The 15,446-nt window shown below is 35.7% G+C and overlaps 1 protein-coding gene across 2 annotated transcripts in view; it reads right to left on the bottom strand.

The window, feature by feature from the left end:
- Positions 1–1,369: 1,369 nt before the first annotated feature.
- The window catches only part of VEGFC (vascular endothelial growth factor C), a 124,482-nt gene continuing 110,405 nt past the window's right edge, over positions 1,370–15,446 (bottom strand). The window contains exons 5-7 of one of the 2 annotated variants that reach the window (XM_039468607.2): positions 7,795–7,901; positions 7,156–7,489; positions 1,370–2,184 (exon numbers count right to left, since the gene is read on the bottom strand). In XM_039468607.2, the coding sequence (XP_039324541.1) occupies positions 2,070–2,184; positions 7,156–7,489; positions 7,795–7,901 (556 nt within the window). In that variant the 3' untranslated portion in view covers positions 1,370–2,069. Of the gene's footprint in view, positions 2,185–2,210; positions 2,801–7,155; positions 7,490–7,794; positions 7,902–15,446 lie in introns of those variants that run through there. The other variant, XM_074396657.1, reaches the window with a different exon arrangement.

The raw sequence follows: 15,446 nt of genomic DNA on the forward strand, positions 1-15,446 counted from the left end.
GATCAACAGTTGACAGATTACATAATGTTTATTTGTAGTCCCTTTGGTTCAAATAAGATAAAAAAATGACTGAATCATAGCTGAATTTCAAAGATGATGAGCATTTTATACACTAGGGATTGTAATTCCCTATAAGATAATATCTTATAAAATACCCTTAAAAGGGGTATTTTGATTCCAATTTTTATTTTGTAATCACCTGTTGTCAAATTTACTTAAAAATTTTTTTTCTGTTCTTAAGTTTGAAAACTTTCTAGACCTTAGTATGTAGAATGCCCAATGTATATGTTGAGTGCTTACAGACTTCAGAGCCATTGTTACTAAAAAATAGATAAATAGACTACAATTGTAAATGAGAGTGTTCTGGAAGACTTCTTTCCTTTTCTTTTCTAGGACATGAAAAACTTTACTTCATGAACTCGAGTTGTACAGAACACACAGCAGGAACTTAGTAACTGTTGCATATAAAACCATTTTTAAAAGTTAGTATTGAAAACACTCAGGACATTTTCAGGACATTGACTTCCTAATTAAACAGTTTGAATGAAAACATAATTTTGTAGCAAAATATATTGATAGTAATATTTTGTATCATAATGATTTGTCACCTATACCAGTTAAAAATGTTTTAAATTAAATAAATTTACTACCTCTTAGAGAATTATCTCTACACGCTTATGAGGAATATTTTCTCTTTTCAGAACAAATTATTTTTATACAATAGCTATGACATACTAGTATATAATTACCTATCTGTCAACAAACAAACCACTTATTTGGTTGTATTTATGCATGTAGAATCTTTGTTTTATAAAAAGGTATTTTGAGCCGGGCACAGTGGCTCATGCCTGTAATCCCAGCAGTTTGGAAGGCCAGACTCTGTAGAACACTTGAGGTCAGGAGTTCGTGATGAGACTGGCTGACATGGAGAAACCCCATTTCTACTAAAAATTCAAAAATTAGTCAGGTGTGGTAGCACATGCCTGTAATCCCAGCTACTCAGGAGGCTGAGGCACGAGAATAATTTGAACCCGGGAAGCAGAGGTTGCAGTGAGTCAAGATCAGATTCTGTCTCAAGAAAAAAAAAAAAAAAAAAAAGACAAAGGTATTTTAGGGTAATGACTCTTTTGAAAACGAAACTAGCACTTCTGATGTGTGGCTGACATATTTCCTTTTAAACATGCATGAGCGTTTGGGTATTATTTTTACTTTATTTTAAATGTATTGTATAGGAGGACTTATGCTCACAAAAAGTAATTTACCTGGCCAGAAGAAGTCAAATATTTGGAAAAGATTATTTTTTAGAAAATATTTTAAAGCCATTTTAATATATACTGCAGGCTTTTCTACCAAGGTAAGATTCTGAATGTTCTCAGAGCACTGAATGGCTTTTAATCACAATGCTAAACAGTCTATCTTACAAGATATCACATATAGATTCACTTGGTTATATCAAAAGTATCATGTGCTAAAATGTTTATAATCATTAAACATATTAAGAGATGAAGCAATAGCATTCTGTTGTCCTCTGACACTTTCTTTTACAGGTTCATACTTTTTATCACAGTAATACATATCTGACATCTGGTTAGAGAAGAAAAAAGAACAGAGGAAGATCAGTGTCTTCATGATAGTAGTTTTTGTTTATCATGTAAGATGATAATGGACTGAACTTACCAGCTTATAATACAGTTTTCATTTTATTTTAAACATATTTTGCATGATATAAAAATATTGATCACAGTGAGTTTTACCAATTATTGTTGCTATAAAAATGAATGCTGAAACAATACTTTTAGTGGAAATAAATTATATAGTATTCTTTAAAAAAAAAATCACAAGAGAAAAATCTTGGCTGTTTGGTCTTGACAGAAAACCAGTCTTTACAAGAGGCCTTTTGCAGATGAGCTGCAGTCCATTTCTGTAAAGTTATCCACATGGTTCAGGAAACACAGACTTTTGTCTTTGTTAGCATGGACCCACAAAGGTCTCTCTGTTCATAGACAGTTCTACTGTGGCAACACAGTTTTCCATAATAGAAAATCGATGAACTGGAAAACAGTACAGTCTTAGTTCATATGTGGTCTTTTCCAGTATGATGGGACACAACGGCACACTTCTTCACTAAATGAAAATCCTGGCTCACAAGGCTTCTGGCGGTTTGTACATGGCCGTCTGTAACAGCTAGGAGAACAAACAGGAACACACTTATGCTAAAGATCAAGGCAATGGATTCATTATGCTACCAAGGAATTTCTGTGCTTTTCTAAATTTCAGACTAGAACAAAATTACTAATTTTATGATGAAATTGTTCGTAGGCTCATAAAAGTTTGTTTCTGCTTAGAATGACATTTAAGAGGAATGGAAAGCCTTAAAATCAAAGTCTTGCTTGCTGATTGAACAAACGGAAGGATGAGGTATTGTAAGCATTAGTTCTTTTGAAGTGCTCTTTGCTTCATGGATGAAAGAAACATAAAACAGAAATTTTGAAAGTGAATATTGAAGGTCTGCTGACTTGCTGTGATCACATAAGCATGGCAGAATTCACCCAAGTCAGGGACTTGTATGGGACCCAGACTTCCAGAAATTAAACCCAGCCATGTTGGCAGAACTGTGGTCCTCAGTGGGCAGAATCACTCTCACTCTTGTGTCTCTACTTGGCAGCTGGCTGCACGATGGTGGCTAACTCTTCCTTTCCACCTGGGCTCCAGGTGAAACAGAGGCATTCTGGGGCACGTCGGTGAGAGGACAAAACTCAGCAGCGAGGGTCCCCCTTCTCCCATCCTAGACTTCCAGTTTCTAGTAGCAGTGAGAGGACAAATTACCAACTGGTCAATCTGTACCCTGCCCTGTTGTTCCAGTGAATTGGAGCCTCATTTTTTTGAGACAGAGTCTTGTTCTGTGACCCAGGCTGGATTGCAGTGGCACAATATTGGCTCACTGCAACCCCCGCCTCCCAGACTCAAGCCATTCTTGTGTGTCAGACTCCCAAGTCGCTAGGACTACAAATGTGTGTGACCATGGCTGGCTAAGATTTGCATTTTTCATAGACACAGGGTTTGGCCATGTTGGTCAGGCTGGTCTTGAACTCCTGGCCTCAAGTGATCTGCCCGTCTTGGTCTCCCAAAGTGCTAGGATTTTGGGTGTGAGCTACCACACCTAGTGAGAATTGGAGCTATATTTGAAAAACTTTTTGAAGTACGAGCGTGCCTAACATGGGAATAGGTGTACAGGGAAAAGTGCAAGATGACCTGAGGTGGAAATCAAAAGTGCAACAAGAAAACATACAAAATTTGGTTTTGACATTTCATTTATTTGGCTCTAGAAAGCATGTCTAGTTAATTTTTCTTAAAATTTGCAAATGCAGATTAATACTTATGACTACAGATATTCCTTTACTAAAAAGGGATACAATACTTAATGATCCAGAAAAGCTGTTAATTAAGGCAATGGACCAAAAAATATGCACTCTGCCCACTATATTTTGTAATAAATATTAAGAGAGAATGAGGATAATATGTATTTTCCAAATATTATATTTTCTGTTTTGCTCCAATTTATATCACAAAACCTGGAATTATATACTTAGAAAAGTGAACATAGGATAAGTTGCAGTAAATGGAAAGTCTTTATGAAAGAATGTATACTATTAGGAGAAATGCAATGAGAGAAATATTGTCTAAGTTCATCTAAGAGTTCTGTAGAAACGGCTGGTTGTGGCGGCTCATGCCTGTAATCCCAGCACTTTGGGAGGCTGAGACAGGCGGATCACAAGGTCAGGAGCTCAGCACCAGCTTGGCCAATATGGTGAAACCTGTCTCTACTAAAAATACACACACTCACACACACATACACACACACACACACACACACACACACACACACACACATATACACACAACTAGCTGGGCATGGTGGCATGTGCCTGTAGTCCCAGCTACTTGGGAGGCTGAGGCAGGAGAAACCAGGAGGTGGAGGTTGCAGTGAGCTGAGATGGTGCCACTGCATTCCAGCCTGGGCAAAAGAGGGAGACTCCATCTCAAAAAAAAAAAAAAAAAAAAAAAAGAGAATTCTATAGAAAAATATGATGGCAGGTTAGTCTGCATGCAGACATCAGAATTTCAGATTTTAAATGTATACTAGACTTACTCGAGAAGAATTCAATATAAAACCTCTGTTTAAGGTTTCATCAGCCTCATAGTTGCCAAATCCAATAGAGAATTGTGTCCTTAGGTAACCTTAGGTGACCTGTCCTTTCCGTGGCCTTTTTCTTTAAGCTCACCTCTCCTGTGACATGACCTTGTGCTTTCCTCGTTGTCTACTTAATTTTCAGACCATTTGTTTTCAATCGCTTTCACTGGATTCTCCTTTTACATCTTTACATATGGGTAGATAATATTCTTTTTAACAGAAAAAGCTTGTATTTCATTTATTTACTACCTTCACTAATGTTCATTATTGCTCTTTCCATAGTATATAAAGAGTCCATCTTTTTATTGTCAAGAGTTTTGTGTTCTTATTTTAATGTATATTTCTGATGGTTTCCCTACACTAACATTTCAGCTACTGCATAAAAAGCCTTCAGTGAATCTAGCTATCTCATTGATTATATTTTTCTTCCCATATGTTGCAAAGTACCTCACAGGAATCTTTTTGAGTAAGAACTATATTTCAATTCCTACTGTAATAACCAAAATGGTATTTCCAGAATGTGTATACTACTGTCTTCAGAAGGATAGAGATACCATATCTTTTTAAGCCTTGTTAAACTGTTTTACATTGAAACCTTCTGAGTGAGTCTAGCATCTGAAATTCTTATGTCTGCATGCAGACTAACCTGCTATCATGTTTTTCTATAGAATTCTCTTTTTTTTTTAATTTTTGAGATGGAGTCTTCCTCTTTGGCCCAGGCTGGAATGCTGGAATGCAGTGGCACCATCTCAGCTCACTGCAACCTCCATCTCCTGGGTTCCAGTGATTCTCCTGCCTCAGCCTCCCAAGTAGCTGGGACTACAGGCACATGCCACCACACCCAGCTAGGGTGTGTGTGTGTGTGTGTGTGTGTGTGTGTGTGTGTGTGTGTGTATTTTTAGTAGAGACAGGTTTCACCATATTGGCCAGGCTGGTCTTCAACTCCTGACCTTGTGATCTGCCTGCCTCAGCCTCCCAAAGTGCTGGGATTACAGGCATGAGCCACCGCAACCAGCCTTTTCTACAGAACTCTTAGATGAACTTAGACAATATTTCTCTCATTACATTTCTCCTAATAGTATACATTCTTTCATAAAGACTTTCCATTTACTGCAACTTATCCTATGTTCACTTTTCTAAGTGTATAATTCCAGGTTTTGTGATATAAATTGGAGCAAAAGAGAAAATATAATATTTGGAAAATATATATTTTCCTCATTCTCGCTTAATATTTATTACAAAATATAGTGGGCAGAGTACATATTTTTTGGTCCACTGCCTTAATTAACAGCTTTTCTGGATCATTAAGTATCATATCCCTTTTTAGTAAAGGAATATCTGTAGTCATAAGTATTAATCTGCATTTGCAAATTTTAAGAAAAATTAATTAGACATGCTTTCATTTCTAGAGCCAAATAAATGAAATGTCAAAACCAAATTTTGTATGTTTTCTTGTTGTACTTTTGATTTCCACCTCAGGTCATCTTGCACTTTTCCCTGTACACCTATTCCCACATATTAGTCATGCTCGTACTCCAAAAATTTCTTTCTCAAAATAAAAGGATTCCTATGAGGTACTTTGCAACATATGGGAAGAAAAATATAATCAGTGAGATAGCTAGATTCACTGAAGCCTTTTTATGCAGTAGCTAAAATGTTAGTGTAGGAAAACCATCAGAAATATACATTAAAATAAGAACACAAAACTCCTGACAATAAAAAGATGGACTCTTTATATACTGTGGAAAAAGCAATAATGAATATTAGTAAAGTTAGCAAATAAATGAAATACAAGCTTTTTCTGTTAAAAAGAATATTATCTACCCATATGTAAAGAGTGGATGTAAAAAGAGAATCCAGTGAAAGTGACTGAAAACAAATGGTCTGAAAATTAAGTAGACAACTAGGAAAGCACAAGGTGATGTCACAGGAGAGGTGAGCTTAAAGAAAAAGGCCACAGAAAGGACAGGTTACCTAAGGTTACCTAAGGACACAATTCTCTATTGGGTTTGTCAACTATGAGGCTGATGAAACCTCAGAGGTTTAACATAGCACTCTAGAGCATAAACCAGGTTACAGGTGGTTGAATAAATGGTAGATGAAAACAATGCCTCATTTTTGAGCAGCTTTGAAGAAGACAGAGCTGGGTTGCTAAAGTATGCTCAGCTTCACAGTAAGAGGCTAATAAAATAGAAGAAATTTAGAAACTTTTGTAAACTGAGGGAGAAAAAAGTAGAGCTGAAGATGTTAAAATGACAGAAGAATGAAGGAATGTCATGAAGCAATGTTGAAGGAATGTGGAGAAAATGTCAAATGTACAGGTCTGACTTAAATAGTAGGATCACCTTATTCACTAGGATTAAAGAGGAAGAGGTTCAGGGATTAACACTGAATGTGTTTGAGTCCAATGACTTCACTTTTTTTTTTCTTGGTGAAGAAGTGAGTAAAACCAAGTTTAAGAAATTAGTTTTCAGTACCTTTAACAACATATTCATGTATTTCTTTAATTCTATCAAATACTTATATATTTTCATTTCCAGATAGAATTCTATCTACAGTCAATGGTACTATCCTGTACTTTGTAAGTTTTACATAAAAACTGTCTGCATTTAGAACAGTTGTCCTAAATTACGGCTGAAGGCAGCATCATACTTTTTGGTGAGGGCAGAGTGGATCGCCTGTATGTACTTTGAGAAGATTCCCTAGGGTCCACTAATTTAGAGTGTATTCTGAGCTTGGATCTAGTTTTGATCCTCAAGCCTCCTGTCTTGCTTTTTCGGAAGCAAATCCAGTCTCAAGAAGGTTTAGCATTGGTTAAAAAAATAATAATAATAAGATTTTGTCTTGTAGAACTTACTGGGCTCATTCTAACAAGCAATTGTTACTGTAATTAAGAAAACTGCTTTTGGTTTAGAACATATTTCTAGTAAGAGCAATTCATACCCTTTATGAGGCTCTCTTACCTGCATGTTTGGTGTTGAAACTTCTTTCCTTTCAACATGCATTTCTGTGGACTTTCTGTACATTCACAGGCACATTTTCCAGGATTTAGGGGTTGATTTCTGGGGCAGGTTCTTTTACATACACACTGGCATGTGTTTTCATCAAATTCTCGGTTGGCCCCACATGGGCTGGGGAAGAGTTTGTTTTTACAGACACACTGGCATGAGTTTCTGTCTAGTTCTTTGTGGGGTCCGCAGCTGGCAGGCCGAAGCCCCCCTTTGCAGACACATTGACAGGTCTCTTCATCCAGCTCTTTGTTTGGTCCACAGATGTCATGGAATCCATCTGCAGAGTCTAGACAAACACAGTCAGAGCGTCTTTACTATACCTTACTTGGTTCTGGGTGCGGCATCAAACAATTAAAAGCTTTTAAAAGCATCTTCCTTTGTATGCCTGCCATCAAATCGTTGTGCACAAACATGGGTATATTCCTTTATAAAGGAGTTCAAAGTAATACCAATGTCAAGTAGAAAATGTACTATTTTTAAGTCACTTATTTGAAAGAATGATGAATATTGTACATATGGCTTTAATATTAAAGTATGTTAATCACAATATAGACCCTTGGCATTTAGTCTTTAAAACATCATTCTTCTTACCATCTCCAGCATTTGAGGAAAACATAAAATCTTGCTGAGCCAGGCATCTGCAGATGTGATTATTCCACATGTAATTGGTGGGGCAGGTCTTGTTTGCTGCCTGACACCTTTGGAAGAAATAGACAGGGTTAAGCAATGGTATAACTGGTACCTAGAAGGAACCATGTCTGCTCACATATGTATCACAATACATGCTTATAAAAAAAGATTTAAAAAGATAAGAATTATGAAATAAAATGTGAGCATTTTCTCCCAAACTCTCTACCCACAACTGCTATCAAATTCCAATCCCAGAAGTGATCACTGTTTGTGGTATGGTCATATAGGACACTAGACTTTTATTTTTTTAAGGCAAACACATTGATTTGTATAATCATGTAGGGTTTTAGTTTGTGAAATAAATAAGGTAAAACATTTTATTTTACTTGGAAATTTCTTTTTTTTTCCATTATACAGTATATCATGGGCATTTTTATATGTCATTCAATAGAGTTCTGCTCCATTATTTTTAGTGGCTAGGTAATATTACATACAAAAGATGTACCATTATTTATTTTATCAATCTCTTAGGTTAATTATCTACATCACTTCCAATTTTGGCTTTTTTGAGCAATGCTGGAGGAAACATTCATGTAAATGTATCTTTACTGACTTATTTCTGAAGCACAGATTCCCACGTTGTAAAGGCTCCAGTAATGCAAAATTTCCACTCGGACTCCACCAGAAAGTCATCGAAGATATTTTGCTTTGCTGTTGTTGTTCTAGCTCTTTACTTCCTTCCTTCTCTCCCTCCCTCTTTTCTTCCTTCGCTTCCCCTCCTTTCCCCTTTCTTCCCTCTTTCCTTCCTTGTTTTAGTAAAAATTATAAACCTAAGGCCTCAGTCAAGTATGCTAGCTGCTCCTTTGATGGTCCAATGGCCCCACTGTTGCTACCTGAGACCCCTCTCTGTTGGTGCCCATGTGACATGATCCCTCTCTAGGGAGAACACATGTCATAAGCTCAGTTTGCTCATTTTCTCTTCCACATCTATAATCAGCCATTTATTCAGCAGCCTTAAGTCTCTTTGTTGGAAAATGGCATTTTAGAGGCTATCATTTGAGATCAGAAGCGTTCAGTGCCATCAGATCACATTACTACTAGATCTTTTCAGGGGGCAGACCTAGAAAAATGCATGTATATCCTGTAGAATGTTTCACCAGTTAATGTTTACCCAGTAGAAGGATTTTTAGTTTTTAGTATATTAATTTACAGAATATATATCAATCTCTCACTGCTTCATTTTTCAACTAATGTTGGTGTGTAGACATCAAACGGAATATTTACTTACATCTTTCACACTCAGTACAATATTGTAAACAATTTTCTGTGCTGGAAGAATGTTGAGTTAAATTTCAAATTGATAGAACATAGTAAAAATCCTATGCCATCTTAACATGTGCACTGAGTGTAAATAAACAGGCCATTTGCTAAGAAAGTTTTGCAGTCACGCTCAGTGTGACAATACACCTTTCTTTTAATAATAGCCTGATAACTCTTACAGCACCACATGAAGGAATTTTTCAACAGGAAAATAGGCAAATCTGCATTTTGCAACCATGCCTTCCTTCAGCTGAAATACCATTTCTGAAGATTTGTTAGCAACACTTTCCTGTCTAGCAGTCTCAACAGCATCTCCTAGACACAGAGAAGGTGTCTTCATTCCTCGTAATATGACAGTTTGTCTAAGATCACGCCATTGTCCTTCATCCACCCATTGCCTTCTGCAAATAGCAATGACTGATTTGACCCTTCTTTCTTTTTCCTTTCTTGACTTTCTTTAAGAATCATGTCTTCTTTAACATGGAAGAAACCTACTATGGGTCTTTTATTTAATTTGGACTTTTAGCTTTCTGATTGCGATGTGTTATTTGCTATACCATACCATAAAGTAACAATTTCTCATACAGCATACACAAAGTCCATGTAACTACGTGCAAAGCAACTGTACGTAGTAACAGCAATAATTGTTGGATGATTAGGAAACAATACACATTTTAGATTTTATCAAGATAGTATGACACTTTTCTACAGGCATTATTAGGTATACATTATTTTGTGGGAAATAGCTATGTTTTGGGTTTACCTTCCATTCACTATAATAGTTCCCTAGAACAACAAAAATGTGCTAATAAAAATCTATTTTTGAGAATAGATTACTGATCTTAAGCAAGAGATTCTTGTGTATATTTTTAGAGGAAAAATTTCCTATTGTTACCTCCAAATCCAATGAACATTACTGGATTTTAATGCATTGCCTGGACTTCATACTCATAACTTCCATTAAAATCTTGGCTTCTAACAATCTTCACATAAACTGATATTTGCTTTATCCTGCATATATTATGTACTTTTTTGTTTTTACTTTTGAAAGTGTTGAACATGTATGTAATTATCAAAGTTAAGATTATGAGAAAAATGTATAGGCAGAGAAGTTCTGTATCATCAGCAATTTTTTTTTTTTTTTTTTTTTTTTAGCTTTTTGGTTGATGTTTTCAGGGTACTTCTTGCCAAAAAATTGTATGTGTGTGTACATGTATGTTTTTTTCTCATTTTCTTACACAGATGATAGCATACCTTACATACTATTTTAAACCTTGTTTCTTCACTTACCAGTATTTCCTGGAGAACACTGTACCTTCCTAATAATTTTAGGGAATGCCAAGGGCAAGACTCTACTCACTGCACATTTTTTGTCATTATTTTCTTGGTTAATCCTGAACATATATTTTTCTAGGTAAAATGTAGACAGTATATATCAATTTTCCAAAACAGTATCATTGTTTTTAACATTTATATCTTCTCAATTGTTAGCATTGTTCCATCAAATAGAATACAACTATTGTATTCTTAACTATATGTTAACTTAACTATATGTTAAGTTCCATAACAGCAATGCAATTAATCCTGGCTGCATGAAACTCATGACCTTATTCTATAAACAGCAGTAAAACCATTTTGGTCACGTTGCTTCAATGTCGATTGATACATTGTTTAAGTAACACACTGCCATGTTGGCATCAAGTAGCCATTATACTGTATTGGTGGCAGTAGAAAGACATCTTTCATTCTATCAACATGTGATTTATACTGCCATTACCTAAGCCAGTGTATTCCAACTGCTGCTTCCAACTCATTAACTAATCATGAAATCAGTGACATGGGCTCAGAAATGCATTTTAAAATATAATAGAATGGCATACAATAAAATACAAACTAATAGAATGCATGTGATACAGTTTGCTTCCTAAAAAAAGCACCCTGCTTCAAAAGTGAGGAACAAGTTCTTGGCATTTAAAACTTCTCATGCAAAAATATGGGCGAGGGGTCAAAATTTCCAAAATATTGTTATTTTAGAATGCAAGAAAACATAGTCATAATGGACAGAAGGTTTAGTAAAATTTGGTTAACTCCTTTACATTTTAATCTCCAAAGTATTTCTTCTTACTGAAATTTCTCTTCTAGTTCTGAATATTAATACGTGAATACATACTTTAAATGTTCATAATTATTTTTTTGTATACAGTATTTATAAAATATATTGATTCAAAGACATTATGTCTGCAAAGCAGGGAATTGCACAATTATTTGCAAGGCATATCTAGGTTGAGAATCATGTGAATAAACTAACTTCCTATCCCCCGCCAATCCTACCACATGCACACAGACACAATCCTGCCTGGATCATGTATGAACAATAAAGATGCTTTTACTAGAATTGTTTCATTAATTATTTTCACAGATTCACTTGACTTCAGTTTGACAGCTATTGCTTTTTGCTGGTTAAAATCAGATGACAAAAATACGAGTATATGTGCTTTTCAACTTAAAGAACAATTAATTTAATGATAAAGAAAATCTTACTTTGGCCTTTATCTCTCCTTTGAAATATTAAAAGATAAATGTGCTCCAAATATGTTCCAGTACATTATATTCTAAATGTTGGGTAGTAACTACTAGCTCTTATATTTTGAACATCATAGCAGGCTATTGTGTGCATGCCATTTTTGTGATTCTTTCATATTCTACACTTTTTGGCACTGAGGTTTTCCTACCCTTGGAGATTTTTTGACTCCTCAAATCCACATCTAAAGAACTAAAACATGCTAACACATTTGTTTGGCCTCAGAACTGAGCTAAAATGTTACTCTTTTTCAAAGAGCTACAATCTTTGTTGTGTGTGTGCGTGTGTGTATGTATGTATAACATAACATTAAAATACATTAACATTATATATGTAACATATATGTTACCTCCAAATCCAATTAACATTACTGAATTTTAATGTACTACCTTGACTTCATACTAATATGAAGTATTTTTCCAGCTTTTTTGAAGTATGATTTTTCCAGTTTTATTGAAGTATGATTGGTAAAAATTGTACATATACAAGGTGTTCAAAGTGATGTTTTGGTATATGTACACACTGTGAAATGATTACCACAATCAAGCTAATTAACATATCCACCCCTCAAAGAGTTACCCTGTGTGTGTGGGCGGCAGGGGGGGGTGGTGGAGTGCAGTGAGAACACCAATGAGTAGAGTATGCTGTACGTGAGGTCTCCAGAGCTTATTCACCTTGTAACTGCAAGTTGTCACCCTCTAACATTTCCCCATGTTCCCCACCCCAAGACCCTGGTGACCACTCTTCTATTCTGTATCTATGAATTCTACTTTTCTAGATTCCATATATACGGGGGATCAGCAATATGTATCTTTCTATGTCTGGCTTATTTCATTCAGGATACTGTCCTCTAGGTTATTTCATGTTGTTGTAAATGGCAGAATCTTTGTAATATATTTCTAATTGAAAAAAATTAACTGCACCTTGATTTACGTTAAACTACTTATTGACTTACTTCCCCAGGTCTCTCTTAAAATACTTTGCAGATCATTCAAAATGAATGATAACATTAATGTGAATTCAACTGTGTCACATAATGACTTTTTCGAAAAGCAAATTATTTCTATTGACATGAACTATGTTATTAATCAAGTACTCTCATTGGAAGCTCTTTTAATAAGGTTTTTCATAGCAACACAATGAATGAAAATTTTGCTTACCGTGTGGCACCTATGTTTCCATAGCTGTGTCCCTCACATAGCCTTCCTACCCCTAGTCTTGTTCAATGGGAAGTGTGAGCCACTAGCAATAGTGAAACACATGTTTCAAGGCAGATACCGTAAACTGTAATACACTCCATCAGAGCATCTTCACGTCATTCAGTGAGCTCTCCAACAGGAGGTTCTGTACCCCATTAAAGAAACAAATAAGGAAAACCTGACTACATTAAAAATCTGGATAAATAGCAAAACAGAATTTTGGTTTCCCAAATGCTGATGTTATCTGAACTTCACACCTGTAATTATATTATGAAGAATATACATACAGACCCTTCTTGTCAAAGCTTTCTCTCTGAATAGCAGTTGGAAGAGCAACTATATTCTTTCATGGTCAGAGCCACAAAGTCTTGGGTAAAATGCCTCAACAATTCTGTCTCGAATGTTTTTGAATTGTGTTCATCTCGAGTTTGTTATGCCTGACCCTTGTATACACTTGACTACTTACACAGAGATTGATTTGCTTATACTTTGGAAGCAGCAGTTAATAGTGAATAGAAAGTGGTTAAGTAAAAGTGGACTTTATATTCAATGTTATTAAGTAATTTCTTCAATACTACAGGTAGAAATCAGAAATACATACATTTTAGGTCTTATATACATTGTTAAAAAGACATATCCTTAATAATATGCATTGAAAATACATAGACTTATCTTCTGTTGATTTTCATTGATTCCACATGAACTTGTGTTTGTGTCTGTTTGTGTTAGTGCTTACTTGTGTTCCAATAGTCTACTGACAGGGAGAACAGTGGGCAGAGTTGGGGTTTGTTCAGACATAAAAAGAAAAGACAGAGAGTAGGACGAATCAATGAAAATTCCATAGTTGTAACAAGTTTGCCAGTCTTAATATTTGAAAGGCTAATACAATCATTGCATTAATTTAAAACGGGGGTTTAGGCTGGACATGGTGGCTCACGCCTGTAATTGCAGCATTTTGGGAGGCCGAAATGAGCAATCAGCTGAGGTCAGGAGTTCGAGACCAGCCTGGTCAACATGGAAAATCCCATCTCTACTATCAATTAAAAAATTAGCCAAGTGTGCTGGTGTGTGCCTGTAATCCCAGTTATTCTTACTCAGGAAGCTGAGGCAGGAGAATCACCGGAAACCAGTGGAAACCTCCTGGAAACCAGGAGGCAGAGGTTGCAGTGACCTGAGATCACTCCACTGTACTCCAGCCTGGGCAACAGTATAAGACTCTGTCTCAAAAAAATAAATAAATAAAAAATAAAAATAAAAAATGTGTTTATATTTTTATTTTTTCATTTTTGTCTTCATATAAAGTAAGCAGTAATCTGTCATATACAAACGCTCACCTACTCTGTGATTTGGATATAAAGCATGTCACATTGTGTTGTCACAAACTGGCTGAGTACACGACTTAGCTGAGTTGGAAAGCCACCAGAACTGGGAATGAGAACATAAGAAGGGCAGGATAAGTATGGAAGCCTGTGATTTTATGCTCTATTATTTTTTATATTTGCTTGGATATACAAGCTTGAGAGAAGTACTGGCAGGTTAAAACAATAGAAATTCTGTAGTTACTGGATTTATCAGCTTGTCACGTAATTCAAACTAACAGAATTAGTACAGAGGATTCATAAGGATAAATAACCAGGAATTAGAAAAAAACGTCCTTCAACAACAGCTGCTTGTCTCATTACCTTGTGACAGCCACACGTCATCAACGGAAAAATGAAAACAAAACAATGATGACAATAGAAACATGTTATGAGGGTATTAGAGTTGCTATGACATCTAAGTGGCCAGTTGATGCCAGGAATCCAGGGGAGGGAGAAATGAACAGGTTGAACACGGGGGACTTTCAGGGCAGTAAAACTATTCTGTATGATACTGTAATGGTGGACATACATCATTTATACATTTGTCAAAATCCACAGAACTTACACCCAAGAAGAGGGAACCCTGATGTAAGCTGTGGATTTTAGTCAACAATAGCATGTCAGTATTAGCTCATCAACTGTAACAAATGTACCACACAGATGCAAGATGTTAAAAATCGGGGAAACTCATGGGGAGGATAGGATGTTACAGGAAAACTCTCTACACTTTCTGCTCACTTTTTCTGTGAAGATAAAATTGCTAAAAACGTCTATTAAATTTTAGAAAACAACTGGTGAATCTGGTCCAATAATATGATGTTTGTGAACAAAAATTATCCATGTGTTTGGCTGAATGTAACTTTAAACTTTACGACAATCTTTAATCTACTAGCCCCCAATTCTAGGTAAATCACTGCCATAATTTCAGTGCAGAGACGGACTGATGCAATCTCCTCAGCTGTATATATTTTGCTGTTATTTCTCACAATCTATCAGCAAGTCATAGGAATGCCATGCTTTCAATTATTGTATTTTAGAAGGTAGAGATGAGACAGTTCAAAAGCAGGCAAACTATGTATCAAAGTTACCTTCCCTTCAGAAAAACAATAATGATCAGAGTCTGGAATATCTTGCCTGGGTTCCACTGGTAAA

This window comes from Saimiri boliviensis, chromosome 3, assembly GCF_048565385.1.
Source record: "Saimiri boliviensis isolate mSaiBol1 chromosome 3, mSaiBol1.pri, whole genome shotgun sequence".
Lineage (NCBI taxonomy): Eukaryota > Metazoa > Chordata > Mammalia > Primates > Cebidae > Saimiri > Saimiri boliviensis.